Below are 17,216 nucleotides of genomic sequence, written 5' to 3'. Positions count from 1 at the left end.
TGAATGAGTACTTTTCTTCAGTATTTACGAATGAGAGGGACCGTATTGTTGAAGAGGAGAGTGTGAAACGGACTGGTAAGCTAGAGGAGGTACTTATTAGGAAGGAAGATGTGTTGGACATTTTGAACAACTTGAGGATAGACAAGTCCCCCGGGCCTGATGGGATATATCCTAGGATTATGTGGGAAGAGAGGAAATTGCAGTACCGTTGGCAATGATCTTATCATCTTCACTGTCAACGGGGGTGGTACCAGGGGACTGGAGACTGGAGAGTGGGAGTGGTAGAGTCACAATCATTGGTAACCTTTAAGCGGCAATTGGATAGGTACATGGATGGGTGCTTAAGCTAGGACAAATGTTCGGCACAACATCGTGGGCCGAAGGGCCTGTTCTGTGCTGTATTGTTCTATGTTCTATGTTCTATAGAGGGATTGGATATCCATGGTGAAGATGAGGCGTTGGGGGCCGGGGAAACGGAAGTCTTGGAGGAAGTGGAGGGCATGGGTGGTGTCTCGAACGTATGTAGGGAGTTCCTGGACTAGGGGGCATAGGACAGTTTCGAGGTAGGTAGAGAGGAGTTCAGTGGGGCAGGAGCATACTGAGACATTTATCTCTCCACCCTTCTGGCACTCTGCCTGTATTTCTGATGAAAGGCTAAATTCCATCCGGCCCAGGGGACTTACCTATTTTCACACTTTCCAGAATTGATAACACCTCCTCCTTATGAACCTCAATCCTGTCAAGTCTAGTAGCCTGTATGTCAGTATTCTCTTTGACAACATTATCTTTTTCCAGTGTGAATACTGACAAAAAGTATTCATTCAGCGCTTCTCCTATCTCCTCGAACTCCACGCACAACTTCACACTACTGTCCTCGATTGGCCCTAATCTTTCTTTGGTCATTCTTTTATTCCTGATATACCGATAGAAAGCTTTAGGGTTTTCCTTGATCCCACCTGCCAATGACCCCTCATGTCTCCTCCTGGCTCTTCTTAGCTCTCTATGTCGTTCCTGGCTAACCTGTAACTCTCAAGTGCCCTTAATGAGCCTTCACATCTCATTCTTACATAATCCTTCTTCCTCTTGACAAGAGATTCAACTTCTTTAGTAAACCACAGCTCCCTCACTAAACCACTTCCTCCCTGCCTGACAGGTACATACTTATCAAGGACCCACAGTAGCTGTTCCTTGAATAAGCTCCACATTTCAATTGTGCCCATCCCCTGCAGTTTCCTTCCCCATCCTATGTATTCGAAGTCTTGCCTAATCACATCATAATTGCCTTTCCCCCAGCAATAACTCTTGTCCTGCGGTATATACCTATCCCTTTCCATTACTAAAGCAAACATAATTGAATTGTGGTCACTATCACCAAAGTGCTCACCTACCTCAATATCTAACATTTGGCCAGGTTCATTACCCAGTACTAAATCTAATATGGCCTTGCCCCTTGTTGAAAAATGTATTGCTGGAAAAGTGCAGCAGGTCAGGCAGCATCCAAGGAGCAGGAGAATCGACATTTCGGGCAAAAGCCCTTCTTCAATTGTTGCTCCTTGTTGGTCTGTCTACATACTGTGTCAGGAAATCCTCCTGCACACACTGGACAAAAACTGACCCATCTAAAATACTCAAACTATAGTATTTCCAGTCAATATTAGGAAAGTTAAAGACCCCCATAACAACTACCCTGTTACTCTCATTCCTATCCAGAATTATCTTTGCTATCCTTTCCACTACATCCCTGGAACTATTCGGAGGCCGATAGAAAACTCCCAACAGGGTAACCTCTCCTTTCCTGTTCCTACCTTCAGCCCACACTACCTCAGTAGACAAGTCCTCAAACATCCTTCCTGCCACCGTAATACTGTCCTTGACTAACAATGCCACACCTCCCCCTCTATTACCATCTTCCCTGTTCTTAATGAAACATCTAAATCCCAGAACCTGCAACAACCATTCCTGTCCCTGCTTTATTCATTTCTCCAAAATGGCCACAACATCGAAGTCCAAGGTACCACCCCATGCTGCAAGTTCACCCACCTTTTTCCCGGATGTTCCTGGCGTTGAAGTAGACATACTTCAAACCACCTTCCTGCTCGCCGTGCACTCTTTCAACCTTAAAACCTTATGTCTGGCTTCACAATTCTCAACCTCCTGGACATTGCAACTACAATTTAGGTTCCCATCTGCCTGCTGAATTCGTTTAAATCCTCCCGAATTTAGCAAATTGTCCCCCCAGGGTATTGTTACCCCTCTGGTTCAGGTGTCGACCATCCTGTTTATGGAGGTTCCACCTTCCCCAGAATGAGCCCCAATTATCCAGGTTTCCAAAACCCTCTCTCCTGCACTATCCCTGTAGCCACGTGTTCAACTCCTCTCTCTCCTATTCCTCACCTCACTAGCACGTGGCGCAGGCAATGAACTAGAGATAACAACTCTGTTTGTTCTAGCTCTAAGCTTCCATCCTAGCTCCCTGAAATTCTGCCTTAAATCCCCATCCCTTTTCCTGCCTATGTCATTAGTGCCTATTGGACCATGATTTGGGGCTGCTCCTCCTCCCCGTCAAGAATCCCGAAAACACGATCCAAGACATCATGATCTCTGGCACCTGGGAGGCAACACACCAACTGTGACCTACATTCCAATACAAATGCACATGCACAGTGCATGCATACAATTATGTCAATGACCCTTTATTATTGATCTTTCTAAGAGAAACAGTCCTTCCTATCCACTCAATTATCATAAATTACGTCAGTTGACACCCCTCTTCAGCCTCCTCAGTTCCAAAGAATCCAACCCCAGTTTATCCATTCCCACCCTATCACGGAAATCCTTGTCTGAATTCCTGTTGTTCAATTTCTAACTCTGCCATAGTGGCAAAATAGCTCTTTTTGAAATCACAAATGATTGTGACAAAGCTCAATTTTTTCCTGCTCCTCCTCAACCTGTCTGAGCTTTTGACATGGCTGAGCACACCATTCTCTTCCAATGTCACTTCACTGTCAGCAAGCTGTGTTGGACTGCACTCATATTTCCATTCTTATCTCTAACTGTAGCCAGAATATCAATGGTAATGGCTTCTCTTCCCACTGCTGCACCATTTTCGCTGGTGTTCTCCAAGGATCCCTCCTTGGCTGTATTCATTTGGCTGACATCATCCAAAAGTACAGCATTAATGTTCACACTTATACTGTTGACACCCAGTTGTACCTCACCATCACCTCTCTTGACACCTCCCCGATGCTAAATTATCAGAGATCATGTGACATCCAGTACTGGATGGGCAGAAATTTCCAACTATTAAATCTTGATGCGGTGAAAACCTTTGTTTCCAAAGACTGCTCCCTTCCTACCAACTCCATCCCTCTCTCTGGAACAGTCTGGGCTTTATCCCATCTCTTCACAGCTTTATGGTCACATGATCTTGAATGGGCTTCCAACCTCATTCTTAAAGTCATCACTAAGACAGCCTCATTCCATTTTCATGATACTGTCCGATATTAGTCTTTGTGTTTGTCACATTCTGTGGGATTTCTTCGCCTATCAAGAGCACAATCATGAAATGGTAAATGGAAGTCTTACCTCTGCGAATAGCTAGAACAGAGGAGAATTAGAGTTATCTCCAGAGTACAAGGAATACTGAGGAATGGCCCCTACTGAAGCAAATACCTTAAAGATGGCATTATCTTATAAGGACAGTATCAGGGAAAGCACGAAGTGGATAACGTACATAGTTACAAACTGTATTGTTAAGTTGATAATGCTTGTTTAAGTATTTGCACTCAATAATGTTTATGTTCTTATTTAAAAATGTGCAATTTCAAGGTATAGTTTTATTGGTTAAAATGAAGTATTTGATTTCTCCAGTCCGAAGCCAAACTGCAGATACAGAGCAAGTTGCTACCACAATTTGTAGATGCTCTTCATGCTGGTCACCACTGAATGGAAGTCAGCATTCAACAGCTGAAGAAATGACTTGGCAAAGCTTTGGACCTTATAGGCTGTTTTCCCAAACTTTGATAGAAACTGCCTCTGAAATCCTCATTCATACCCATTTACCTCTCGACTGGACTATTCCAATGTATTCCTGGCTGGGACGCTACATTCTAACCTCTAAAGACTTGAGGGCATTTAAATCTTTGCTGCTCATGGCTTAGCTTGTACCAAGTCCCATTCTCCAATACCCCTGTGCTCACTGGGCTACATTCGCCCTCAGTCAAGCTATGTCTTCATTTCCAAATTTTATTTTATTTTAAATTCACTCACAGAATGTGAATTTCACTGGCTAGGCCAGCATTTATTGCCAATGTCTCATTGCCCAGAGGCCAGTTAAGATCTACATCGGCCAGGCAAAGGCAGCAATTTCTGTCCCTAAAGGGGAACCAGATAAGATTTACTGACAACTGACAAGGTTTTCATGGTCATTAGATTCTGAATCCAGATTTTTAAAAAAAATTGAATTCAAATTCCACTTCCTGCCACGGTGAGATTTGAACCCAAGTCCCAAACCATTATTTGGGTCTCAATATTAATAGTCTGGTGCTAATAACATTAGGCATTCCCTCCATATCTCTAATGTCCACATTTATAATCCTCAGAGATATCGGTGTTTCTCTAATTCTGGCCTAATGAGGATTCCAACTTAAATTGCTCTACCATTGGTGACTGCATTCAGTTTCCTAGGTTCAAACTCTGGAATACCTTCCCTACCCTAAACTATCCACCTCAATATCTTAGTTTAAGACACTCAGGAAAACCTACCTCTTTGACAAAGCATTTGGTCATCTAATCGAATATCTCGATGTAGCTTGGTGTCATAATTTGTTTTCTAAATTTGAAGAAGCACTCGTGGTGTGACATTATATTAAATGCATTTTTATTACAAACATAAGTCATTGTTGTATCTCCACTTAAGTCTAAATTATTGAGATAGACATATTGTGGGCAGCACGGTGGCACAGTGGTTAGCACTGCTGCCTCACAGCGCCGGAGACCAGGGTTCAATTCCCGCCTCAGGCGACTGACTGTGTGGAGTTTGCACATTCTCCCAGTGTCTGTGTGGGTGTCCTCCGGGTGCTCCGGTTTCCTCCCACAGTCCAAAGATGTGCAGGTCAGATGAATTGGCCATACTAAATTGCCCGTAGTGTTAGGTAAGGGGTAAATGTAGGGTATGGGTGGGTTGCGCTTCGGCGGGTTGGTGTGGACTTGTTGGGCCGAAGGGCCTGTTTCCACACTGTAATCTAATCTAATCTAATCAGAGAATGATGAAAAGTGAGGGACTGAAAACTGAGTCATGGCCCTGACCCCACGGGAAACAACAGTCCAGACACAAAAGCACCAGTCAGCTATTACCCTTGCTTTCCTATCACAATGAATTTTGCATCAAACTTGACACAATGTCTTGGATTCTATGGGCTTTAACTTTTCTGAACACTGTTCCATGTGGTATCTTATCAAAAGTCTTCTGAAAATTCATTTAGGTTACATCAAACGGAGGGATAAAGACAAACATTTATTTATGTAATGTCTTATCTAACATCGCCACACCACAAAATGATGTGCAGAATTGCAACTATTGGTTAAATCGATGTGACAGAATAAAAATCAAGAAATGCTATGAATGACCAGCTCAGTTCTTTTTTGTTTGGTGGCGTTGATGGAGGGATCGAATGTTGGCCCAGACACCAAGGCAAACTCTCTACTGTCGGGATTTTCTACATCAAACTGGCATGATATTTTATGTAGAGCTGAAAATGTGTTGCTGGAAAAGCGCAGCAGGTCAGGCAGCATCCAGGGAACAGGAGAATCGACGTTTCGGGCATAAGTCCTGAAGAAGGGCTTATGCCTGAAACGTCGATTCTCCTGTTCCCTGGATGCTGCCTGACCTGCTGCGCTTTTCCAGCAACACATTTTCAGCTCTGATCTCCAGCATCTGCAGACCTCACTTTCTCCTGATATTTTATGTAAAGGAGTACACTTCAACTGTGCAATACTGGATTAAAGTTTCAGCTTAGAATATAAGGTCAAAGGCAAATTTCCTCCTTTTGTGTTTTGGTGTCAATAATTGCTAACTATTTAGAATGGAGAGTGAAGAGAGGTTTAAGGATTGTATTGGTGCCTTCTGATTTCATTCATTTACATCAGAGAAGTACTTAATATCACAATTTGCTGAGTTGAATGCATGAGTTGTACTAAACATCCATATGAATATTAGAAAACAAATCAAACATAATGGAAGCTGGTGGTAAAAGTACATTCAAGTCACAACAGATTTCCGAAACAATTGCAATTAATGATCATTGATGTTACTCCAAAAAAAATAAATTATAATGATCATGAATCTTTTCACTGCTTACACAATTACATCAAATGAATAATCTCCAAAGCAGTTTTATGAATTTCGCACCAAAATAGAAAGTCAATCTCTAAACTGTTCTCAACCAACACCTTGAACAGGCATATACCTTCCACACTATGTTCTAGGTTATATACTGAAATTATGAAGACAGAAACCATCAAAATGTTCCACCATGTATACCAACACATCCTGGAATGAAAGGGAGAAAAGGGTCAACGTGCTTTTCAGAAAATATATAGTTGTATCTTTCAAGCATCATGTAACCAATAATACTGTTTCTTCCCCAAGTACAGAGTCAAAACAGAGGCAATGGTTTGTTAAATACATAAATAAAAAAATTAGATGACCCACCTCTCCTGTAGCATAGAAATCATTCTGCTGATATTCATAGAATATCTGAAAGAACTGGATTAGGGCACTGCAAAAGAAAAGCACATTAAAATGTTCCATTTTGTATTAATCCTGTGACTGTACTTTACATCCAACAATTTGAGAACAGCATTTTATTCTTTTCAAGTGTTTCATATGTAAACAGGAACAATCCCATCTACACTGATAGAAAAACAATGTGATTTCACTACAGGTCCGAAAATCTTTGCCAGTTTATGGAAGACAGTCATTTGTTCAGTGTTCAGTAATCACTAACAAATCCAATTAATTTTCCTTAGTTAACTTTTTAAACTAACATTTAACCAGCATGAGTAACAGTGCAGCTTCAATGCAGATTTGAAGTTACTGATCCTACCTTCAATACAACCAACCTCAAGTCACCAGTGAAGACCAAAACAAGATGCTTTGCATTTCACTTACTGAGTGTTTAAGGACCATGTTTATGGGCAATATTCCAGCACACGGCTTGGAAAACAGCTAAGCACGTGACTAAACCTAACATTGGTTGGGGAGGAGATGGACAGATAGTCGCAGTATGAAGTAAATTTTGTGACCAGAAGAGTCTGTCTCATTTCATGACAGAATTTCTGAAAATTCAATTAATATGAAGTAGGCGTTTCACAAAGGCCTCACTCTACAGAGCTTCAATAAATTTGCATTGGTGCAGAGTTCAACTGGAGGGTCACCACACTTCAGGTGAAAGGGTGAGGCTGAGAAGATAGGGACCCACATGGTGACCTTAGCTGTGAAGTCCACGTAGTTGGCATCACTCTACATCACAACACAGATGTAGGCATCTGTGCCTTTTGAGGGCCCAGCCAACGACACAGAATGAGGCAGCAATATGAACTGAACTGGTCACATTAAGGGCATTTACTGAAGGAATAGGAAAATACATTGCTGTTTGTTTAAACGTATAAATACAAATTGTACAAATGTACTGACCTGTACAGGTCCCTTCCTACATCATCTTCATTTTCTGCATAGCCTTCATCGTGGTTAGTAAAGCTGAAGCCAGTGCCAACCTAATGTCCAAGAGTAATGAAATGTTATCTCTACATAAATTACATTGAAGAAAATACTGACACATACTCCACATGGCAGAATGGCTGGAGATTGTTTGGACCAGGCTGAATTGCGTGTGTACGCATATGCGCGTGGTTTGGGAGGGTGGCAGTGGGTGGGTAAGATTACAGTTAGAGATGGGGGTAGGTCTCCTCAGTTGAGGAAAAATGCGGTGCTGTCTCAGCCAGCCTTTTGAGGGCCCAGTAGATGTGACACATATATAAATTGAGAGAATGCAACAACATCCTTGCAGAAAGCTGGGTGTGAGGTGCTGTACTCGAGCTAACTATGGGAGTTGGTGGGTTGATAATGAATGTTGGCAGGCAGCTGATCCTCAGAAATGGAAATGGTGAAGTCAAAGAAGAGAAGGAATAAGTCAGAGATGGACCAGGTGAAGGTGGAAGAAGAATGAGATTAGAAGCAAAAGCTGCTGATCTTGTGTGGACAACAGCAGGAAGCAGGTCAGATGGTCCAGATGCAGGCTCACCAATGCGCTGTACAATTAGAGCTAAATCTCCCTATTCCTGTACTCCAAACACAGAGACATCAATACAAATACATACAAAACATATGCATTAGGAACAGGAGTAGGCCATTCTGCCCCTCAAACATGACTGGATTAGATTGTAACCTCAAATCCACATTCCCACCTGTTACTAGTGACTTTCATCCCTTGCTTAACAAGAATCTATCTATCTCTGCTGAAAAAGAATAACAGACTCTGCTTCCACTATCTTTTCAGGAAGAGAATTCCAAAGATTCTCAAATCTCTGCGTAAAACGATTACTTCATCTGTTTTAAATGACTGACCTCTGATTTTCGACTGACCCTTTGTTCAGATTCTCCTAGAAAAGAAAACATGCTCTCCAAATCAGTCCTGCAAGACGCCTTAGGATATTTTGTGTTTCAAATAAAGGTCAACATGGGTATATGCATTCCTAATTGCAGGATATACCCTGCATGCTAACTCTCTGCATATCTTGCCTGAGCAAAATGAATCTCCTTGAACGTCAACACTTAAAATATTGAAAGATTCTCTGCTCTTCTCTACTTCTGACCAATGTGAATAACTTCACACTTACCTACATTTTTGGCCATCTTGCATCTTGTTGCACAATCACTCAACATGTTTCTATCTTGTTACAAAATCTGAAACAAAAAACAATCTGCCCCTATCTTTATACAGCCATTTTTTGTGTCAATTGTCACAGCTCACCTTTCCATCTAGCTTTGCATCATCTGCAAACCTAGGTACATTACTTCGCAGCTCTTCAGCTACGTCACCAATGTAGACTGTAAACAGCCGAGACCTCAGCCACTGCCTGTCAACATGAAAATTCCATCTCTGCCCACTGTTTCCTGTCCATTAATGCTATTATACTATTTTCAATTTCCTGAGCTCTAACCTTGCCTTTAACCTGTTATGTGGCACCTTATCAGAATGGCGTTTGGAAATTGGTATACCATATCTGCTAGTTTGCCTTTACCTACCTTACTGAGTACCTCCTCAAAAAAAGCCAATAAATTTGTCAAACAGCATTTCCCCTAGTAAAACTGAAATGACTTGTTGTAATCATATTATGCATTGTTAAGACTTGTGTAATAATAGATTCCAGCATTTTCCAAAAATTGATGTTCAAGTAACTGGTGCTCGAGTTCCCAATTCTTAAATCGAAGGAATTTTGGAAAATAATGACTAGTGCAACCACTATTTCCTCCTGTATCTCTTTTTAAACTCAAGGATGTAGGCATCAGGTCATGGGAATGTGTCACATTTTAGACTCTTAAGTTTCTCCTTTATCCTTTCCTTCTTGATATTAATTTCCTTACTTTTTATAGTCTCTAGTATACTACTTATTTCAGAATGAACATGTCTTATCCTATAAAGACAGGAAAATAAAATTGTTCAGTGTCTCAGTCATTTCCTCATTGCCCATAATATTTTCTCTTGCACTTTAGAGGTCAATGTTTATATTAGCTCTCTTTGTTTTTATATGTCTGTAAAAGCTCCTACAATCTGTTTCCGCATACCTGGCTAGTTTACTGTTGTATTCTGTTTTTCCTTATCATCAAATTTTTGACAGTTCTTTGCTGGTTTCTAAAATACTCTCAGACTTGTTATTATTTTCACTTATAATAGGAGCCTGCTCTTTTAGCCTCATACAATACTTAAGTTACTGAGTGAGCTTCGGACATATTTTTCTTGTAGAGGTTTTGTTGTTTTAATGGAATGCATATTTATTAAACATTCTGAATTATTTCTTTAAATGTCTCCCATGTTTATTTTGAAGTAAGTGGAAACAGAGACTTTAAAATCAATTGCAGCATTGCTATTACCATATTAGTTCAAATCTGGCAACTCGGCAGAGGCTGTAGGTTAGACCAGGAAATGGCCTCAGAATCACATTAACTCAAACAGAAGATAGACATTCAAAAGAATAGAGTGCAAGTATCTGTGGTTTTGGAATGTACAGGGTAAAGGTGCCAGTAAGAGGCTTGCCAATCTCTGGGCCAGCTGCAGAGCTGAAATAAATCGAATCCAGTGGGACTTTCTACATCAATAACTTTAGGCTGAGTGTATAGAATAGCAGAATGTATATTCATGACTCTCCTCCATCTTGGTTTTGGAGTGCTATTTGTGAGTCCTTGCGGAGGCTTCCATCTGTGACTCCATGTGGCTTTTCTTTGGCATCATGGGGGTCTAGCCTGGGATTCCAATGGAGGACTTGGGTCCTTGAGCCTAGAGCTGTGAAACGGACTAACTTCTCTTTCTAAAATTACAGGTTGTTCTGACATAATATGCGTTTTGTTAACACAAATTGGCTATAATGGGATTGATGAATTGTGGACACTGTTTGGATAACATAAACTTTCTACTGATAGGGTATAGCAAATTTTCTGGAGATTTCATACAGCGCCATTTTTATTTTACAGTGCAGCACTGCAGAGGAACGTAAGTGTCAAGTTATAGCAGAATGACTTGTGGAAGAATTTTTTATTTCCTTACTTTTCTAATTTATTAGTGTGATTTTGTACTTTTGAAGGTCTGTAACGCTGGACCTTTCTTTATATTTCTATTTTTCCTCCTAAGAATTTATACTGAAGAATCTGTACCTAGATACCTTTGTATCTAAGATGGCGCCATAAGTGGCAACTTAGAGTCATAGAATCATAGAGGAACTACTAAAGGCCTTTCCGCACTCGGGGCAGCTGAAAGGCCTTTCCTCTGTGTGGACCCGCTGGTGGGTCAACAGGGCAGAGGAATTGCTGAAGGCCTTCCCCCACTCTTGGCAGGAGAATGGCCTCTCCCCAGTGTGGCTGCGCCGATGAATCTCCAGGGCAGGAGGGGCACAAAAGCCTTTCCCACAGTTGCCACACTTCCATGGCTTCTCCAAAGGGTGGGATTCCTCAGGTTTCTCCATTGCCGAAGCTTCAGTTGCACACAAAGCCATGTCCATCCCCTCCCTGCCGTGAATTCCTCTTTCCAGGTCATATAGCAGTTACACGCTCCACACTCAGTGCACTGCAACAGTAGGGTCTCTCATCCAGTCCCAGTGAAGCTGAAAACGTACTCAGACAGGAACCAAAAAGCTTTGCTCCTCCTCACAGAATCATAGTTGAAAATTGTTGTGGTCCTGGAGAGTCAATGTCGAAAAGTGCGATCCTGGAAAAGCACAGCAGGTCAGGCAGTATCCGACGAACTTGTAAACTTTTCACTGAACTCACGTGAGTACATGTGACAATAAAGCTAATTCAATTCATTTCAAACTTCATGACTATGCACTTCTCTGAACACTTGTGTTCTTGTAACCAATGTCACAGGCTGTTTGTGAAGGAATGGGGAGGTGGAAAAGGGATGCTGCACTATGGTTAAAAGATTTGTGGCATTGAGGTCAGTTGGTTAATGATGCCCAGGATCCTGTTTAATTAATCAACAGTGGTGTTGTTAATGGGAGTTGCCAGCTTTGACCATGGGATTGGGATTTGGTATCAAACTGCCCACAGCTTGAAACCATTTCCAGATTTCCTTTTTTTAAAACATAACTTGAGCGAGCCTTTGAAAAAAAAGAGGCCGAGACCCAGGGATTTGTGTTAGCATCCTTTGCCAGTAGATGGCATCAGCCAACAGGAGGTGGCAGCCAATACCATTTCCTTTGAGTTTGCTAGTGGCAGGTAGAGACTATGACTGTACTTTGGCTTTAAGGGGTGTATATTGTCCTGGCTTTTCAACCACAGTAGACACTACTACTACTACTACCTGTGATCCAGCTAAATCATTACCAAGGATAAACTGCATTTCCAGAACTGAGCATTTCTTATTACTCCTACCACCACTTTCACTGAACTCTCCAACCTCATTTAAATAATAGAACATTGCTCTTCTCACTATGAATTCCACATATTACCACTTTTTCTGGCATTACTCCTTCTGGATTATGTAGCTCCTCATCTCTCACCAAAGATGGACTTTCTCCGGTATCTCTTAACATTTTTTTTTGTACTCCTCCTGGTATACATGAGTAAACCTTACCCACACTAGTAAATTCTTTAAGGTGATCTGGCACTTTCTTCTCAACTAATCCCTGACCAGGTTGTACATTCTGGTGCAGCTTGTCAGCTTCCAATGTACTTGCCTTTACCACTTCAACAAAACTCACTGGTTTATCCTGTTTTCCCACACCTGTCTTCCCAGTGTTTTTTCAAAACCACCAACACCGTGATTTCACACGTTTTACCCTATTACATTGAAAACACCTGAGCTTTTTCCCATCTTGCTCCCCCTCATAGGTTACCACAGGGTAAAAAGGAAAACTATATCTACTTTCTTCAATGAGATCTCATTTGCCCTTACCACCGGAGGATTTCTCTTTTCTCCAGTTTCTATCTCTTACAGATTGAAGTTGATGTTGGAAGCCAAACTTGGATCTATGAACCAACTCATTATCATTGGCCCCTTCAGCTGCTAACCTTGTTTTAACCCTCTGCTCTTTCAAGAGTTCTCACTACTTCAGGAAGTGAATTTTTGAACTCCTCCAAAATAACCGTCTAAGATGTCATATGTTTGATGTACTTTCAATGCCCTTACCCACCTATCAAAATCACTTTGTTTGATCCTTTCAAAGTCCATGTATGTTTGACTATGTTCCCTCCTTAGATTCCTAAAACATTGTAGGCCGCTGGTACTCGTTCATATGCACAGAAACCTCCCCTGACAGTCACACAAACTACTCACTAACTGTACATACCAACTTTGTTTGAATCAACAATACCCATGTGGTCATTGGCCATTTCTTTCATCTAGCCACTTTCTCAGATGAAATGAAAACATTCCATCCTTCTCATTGAACTTAGGCAATACTTGAACATATTTAAACAGATCCCCACCAGGCCTTAGACTACGATGGGATTGCCTTCCGTCACTGTCCTTATCACTATTCCTACCTTTCACCTCTACCTCTGCCATTTTAAGTGAACTTTAAGATTTTTCCTTTCCTTTTTCCTCTGCTTTTAATTGTAATTCAAACTATTTCACTTCCTTTTCTCTTGCTCTTGCCTCTAATTCAGCTTCAGCTGTGACTAAGTTTCAGCCATTTCCAATGATTCTGATCGCACTCCTGGCAATTGTAAATATTATGCTATTGCCACAGTTACTTCCTCTTATCTCACAGACACAGGCAACTCCAATTTGTTTGCCAATTCTGAAGGTTTTGCCTTGCTCATTTTCTGTAAAAACACCTGAAGTGATTTCTTCCACCCCACAGGAAACTCTTAATAACTGAAAGAGCCATTATTGCCCAAGGCACAGCTTATTTAAACCAACTGAGTTCAACACCAGAAATTTAAAAAAAAAGCAACACTCACCCCTCACTGCCAATAATTCTAAGTGCAAACTGGAATTAGAGATTTTGATCCCAGACGAGCCCCCAATTTGTTATGGGCCAGAGCAAGCCCCCTCAAAACACATCAAGGAGATAACCTAGACTCTGGCTTTTTCTTATTTTAAAGACAAGTGCCAGGTGTTGTGTTTCAGTTGCAGTTCGATTGGTGAAATTACCAAGCTTGAAGTAAAACCCACTTTATTCATATGCTATAGTTAAATCACAGACAAAATAAAAATAAAAGAAGAATTGGCTTAACTGTAACTCTACCAAAATACTTCAGAAAATAAGAAACCACTCATCAACTGTTCAATATAGTAACATTCCATTAGCACACCCTTGGCAAAGGCAAAGTCAGTAAAACAGGTTGTCTCACATGCAATTGTAGCAGCAGGAAGAGAATCCCCAGCTTTTAGCTGTAGCAGAGAGAGAGAGCGCAAGTGAGCATGAGAGGGAGAAAGCAAGTGAGCATGAGAGGGCAAGAGAGAGACAGTGAGAGAGGGCAAGAGAGAGACAGTGAGGGAGGGCGAGAGAGAGACAGCGCTAGACAGGGCGAGAGAGAGACAGCGAGAGATAGTGATAGATAGACAGATATGAGAGAGATAGACAGACAGACAGACAGACACACACAGACAGAGAGACAGACAGATGTAGCAGTTTTCACAGCCCCAACAGGTACTGAAAGCTAGACTAAAAATCCTGGTTCTTTGGGAGCTTGACCCCACCTATTCAAGCTGCTTCTATTGTTCCACTTCAAAAAAAGACCAAAGTCTCACAGGCTCTTTGCTTTATTGAATTGAAGCACACTGCTCTGCACCTCTGTCTCAAGCTCTCACTATAATAAAAAGACACAATACACCTCTTAACACCATAGCATCATCACAAGAACCTGCTGCCTTCACCCTGATGTTTTTGGGTGCAAAGGCCTGCAAACAGCAAAGACCAATCAAGCACCTTAACTGGAGAATTATTGCCCATTTATGGGCCTCACCCACTGCCAGTGGTCTGAAACCAGAGGGAGACACGCCATTCAGGTGCATGGCAAGCAAACCCCTATGTGACACACTCCCATGGATGTTGCAGTCGTCATCGGTCGTTCAAAAAAGTTCCTTCCCCAATGAGGAAGGAGTCTGCAAAGAGCAATCCTAGTCCTTGCAGCTAATGCACCTCAACTCAGTCTTCCAGGACTCCCTTTCTGGCATTCCTCAGCTGGGTGCCTGGAATCCAGCAACACAACTAGGCCACAAATGGGTATCATAACAACAGATATAGGACACAGTCTCCCTGTGGTACTGCAATTCAACAGATCCACTTTGAAGCCAAGGAAGGCCCTCTATAGTCCAGGGGAATGCCCAAATGTGGCACTTACTCTAGTGAAGCTTCCCTATCTGAGATGATATGGGGCACTCACAGGTGAAATTTCTCATCTTCTCCAATACCTCACCTCAAAGCCACTAAACACCATGACATATTCGGTAACTATAGATGATGCATGCACATCTGGAGGCCTGGCTTCCTCTATTACACACAAATTTTGTACTCATTCCAAACGTGCCCGAGGAGGGTTGCTGCAAAATTTAAATAAATCCAGACAACCTTTCTTAAAGTGGTCCAAGTGATGAATGGTAAGTAATTTCATACCACATGCATTGGCACACACGTTTGTTGAGGGATTTAGAATTCCTGCAGCTGGGGAATTAGAATTATTTTACAATGCGCTTAAAACTAGATTCTTTACAGAAAATATATCAGAGCTCGAATTTCTTGGTTCCATCACTGCTACTATGGGCCACTGACATGCTGAGCAAGGCCCACAAGTGGTCATAAATTCTGCTTAAGTAGTACTGTTGCAATTCTAATAGTTCTGTTTAATATATTCTATTAATAACATGATCATGAACTTATTAAACCATATTTCCACCTCGTATTCCAGCCCAGCTTCCCTGAGATTGCGTTAACATTCTACCAAGTTAAAATAACATTAAATTTTGTATAACATGGGGATATATCCCCCTTCAATAATTTTGATGGAAACGCACAGTATTTTATGACGTGCACAAAGTACAAAATACTAAACCTTTAATGCCACTGGGAACGGGTGGGTGTGGCAGGGTGGGGGGGAGGGGGTGGTGGTGGGGGAGGATATTAAGCTGTCATCTGCTGGGATATCATTTGCCTACAATCTGCATTTGAATACATCAATTCAGAAACAGGCCATTTAGCCCATCGAGTTTGCACTGAAACCTTAAAAAAAAAGAGACACATATACCTCCAATCCCATAACCCCTCATTTACCATGGTTAAATCCACCTGGCCTGCACATTCCTGGAAACCATGGGGTAATGTGGCATAGCAGTACACTGAAACTACCACCCATAACTGGGTCAGATCACAAAGGGCAATTATTTGCAGTGTGTGGGGAATGAAATACAAAGCCTTTGGAGGAAAAAGAGTAGTGCCACAGTTAACCAACAATGAAGGACTAAGAATTATTCTGTCCTGAGATCATGTTCAAAGAATCTTTACGTTATTGAACATATCTTTTTAATAAGTGAACATTAAACTATTAATGAAGGTAGGTATTTGATAATTTAAAAAAATAGCTCCACTAGCAACACATGCCAACAGAGTGAAGATCTGGCCCAATGCTGATTATCATGTACAGTCCCTTATAGGGGAGCACTCTGACAATCCCCTTGGAGCAAAACCATTTAAATAAATACTTAAGTAATAAATTAGACTGTAACAATGAAGAATGATATTTGGACAATTTTGGAGGTTAGTAGCGAACTGCCTCTAACTTCTGTTATCCTAAATGCAAGATCCTGAACAGAGACATCAGCAGAAATATTTAGAGGTTAAGAGAAATCCCTTTGTATAGAAATGGGAATGTGGGAATATGCAAATTGCTGCAAATAAACAGCTCGATGTGACACAAGCACAACAGAGCAAATGATTTCCTTCAATGCTTTTTCTATTTTCATTTCAATCCCTTCAAAAGAGGAGAAAAAGAAATAGCTAGAAATTGCAATTGTTTTCTTTCATTTTGTTTTCAATTGAATGTGTGCAACAAATCACGACTCAACAAACTCAAATGAATGCAACCGTTCAGATAAATAGACAGAAAAGTATTTCAAAAAACCAGAATATACTTGGCGCGACTGTTTGACACAAATTATTACGGAACAGAAAGAAATTGAAAACTGAGTCAGTAGTAAGGATGTATTAAGCCAATGTTATTGGAAAGAGATCAGATCAGTAATTACGTATATTTCCACTTGTAATTTAATTGCTGTTAATTGAAAAAAATCACATAACGTGGCTTCGATAATACATGGAATCACTTTAAAACTTCTTTAATATTTAAAAAAGAAATACTTGCTGGAGAGACACTAATGATATTCACACAAAAGTGTCAACAACACAATTTATGTGTCCCTAAGGATACATTGTACTAATCACCAGCAAGAGATTGTCTGCTCAAATGCCAGTGAAAAACTATTTGGTATGTACAGGTGTGA

The 17,216-nt window shown here is 41.1% G+C and overlaps 1 protein-coding gene across 2 annotated transcripts in view; it reads right to left on the bottom strand.

The window, feature by feature from the left end:
• The window catches only part of cpvl (carboxypeptidase vitellogenic like), a 104,286-nt gene that overhangs the window by 40,612 nt on the left and 46,458 nt on the right, over window positions 1–17,216 (bottom strand). For both annotated transcript variants that reach the window (XM_043689523.1, XM_043689524.1), the window contains exons 6-7: window positions 7,697–7,776; window positions 6,713–6,779 (exon numbers count right to left, since the gene is read on the bottom strand). In XM_043689523.1, coding sequence (XP_043545458.1) covers window positions 6,713–6,779; window positions 7,697–7,776 — 147 coding nt within the window. The remainder of the gene's footprint in view (window positions 1–6,712; window positions 6,780–7,696; window positions 7,777–17,216) is intronic.

Source organism: Chiloscyllium plagiosum, chromosome 5 (genome assembly GCF_004010195.1).
Source record: "Chiloscyllium plagiosum isolate BGI_BamShark_2017 chromosome 5, ASM401019v2, whole genome shotgun sequence".
Taxonomy (NCBI): domain Eukaryota; kingdom Metazoa; phylum Chordata; class Chondrichthyes; order Orectolobiformes; family Hemiscylliidae; genus Chiloscyllium; species Chiloscyllium plagiosum.
This window is presented reverse-complemented; position numbering and strand designations above follow the sequence as displayed.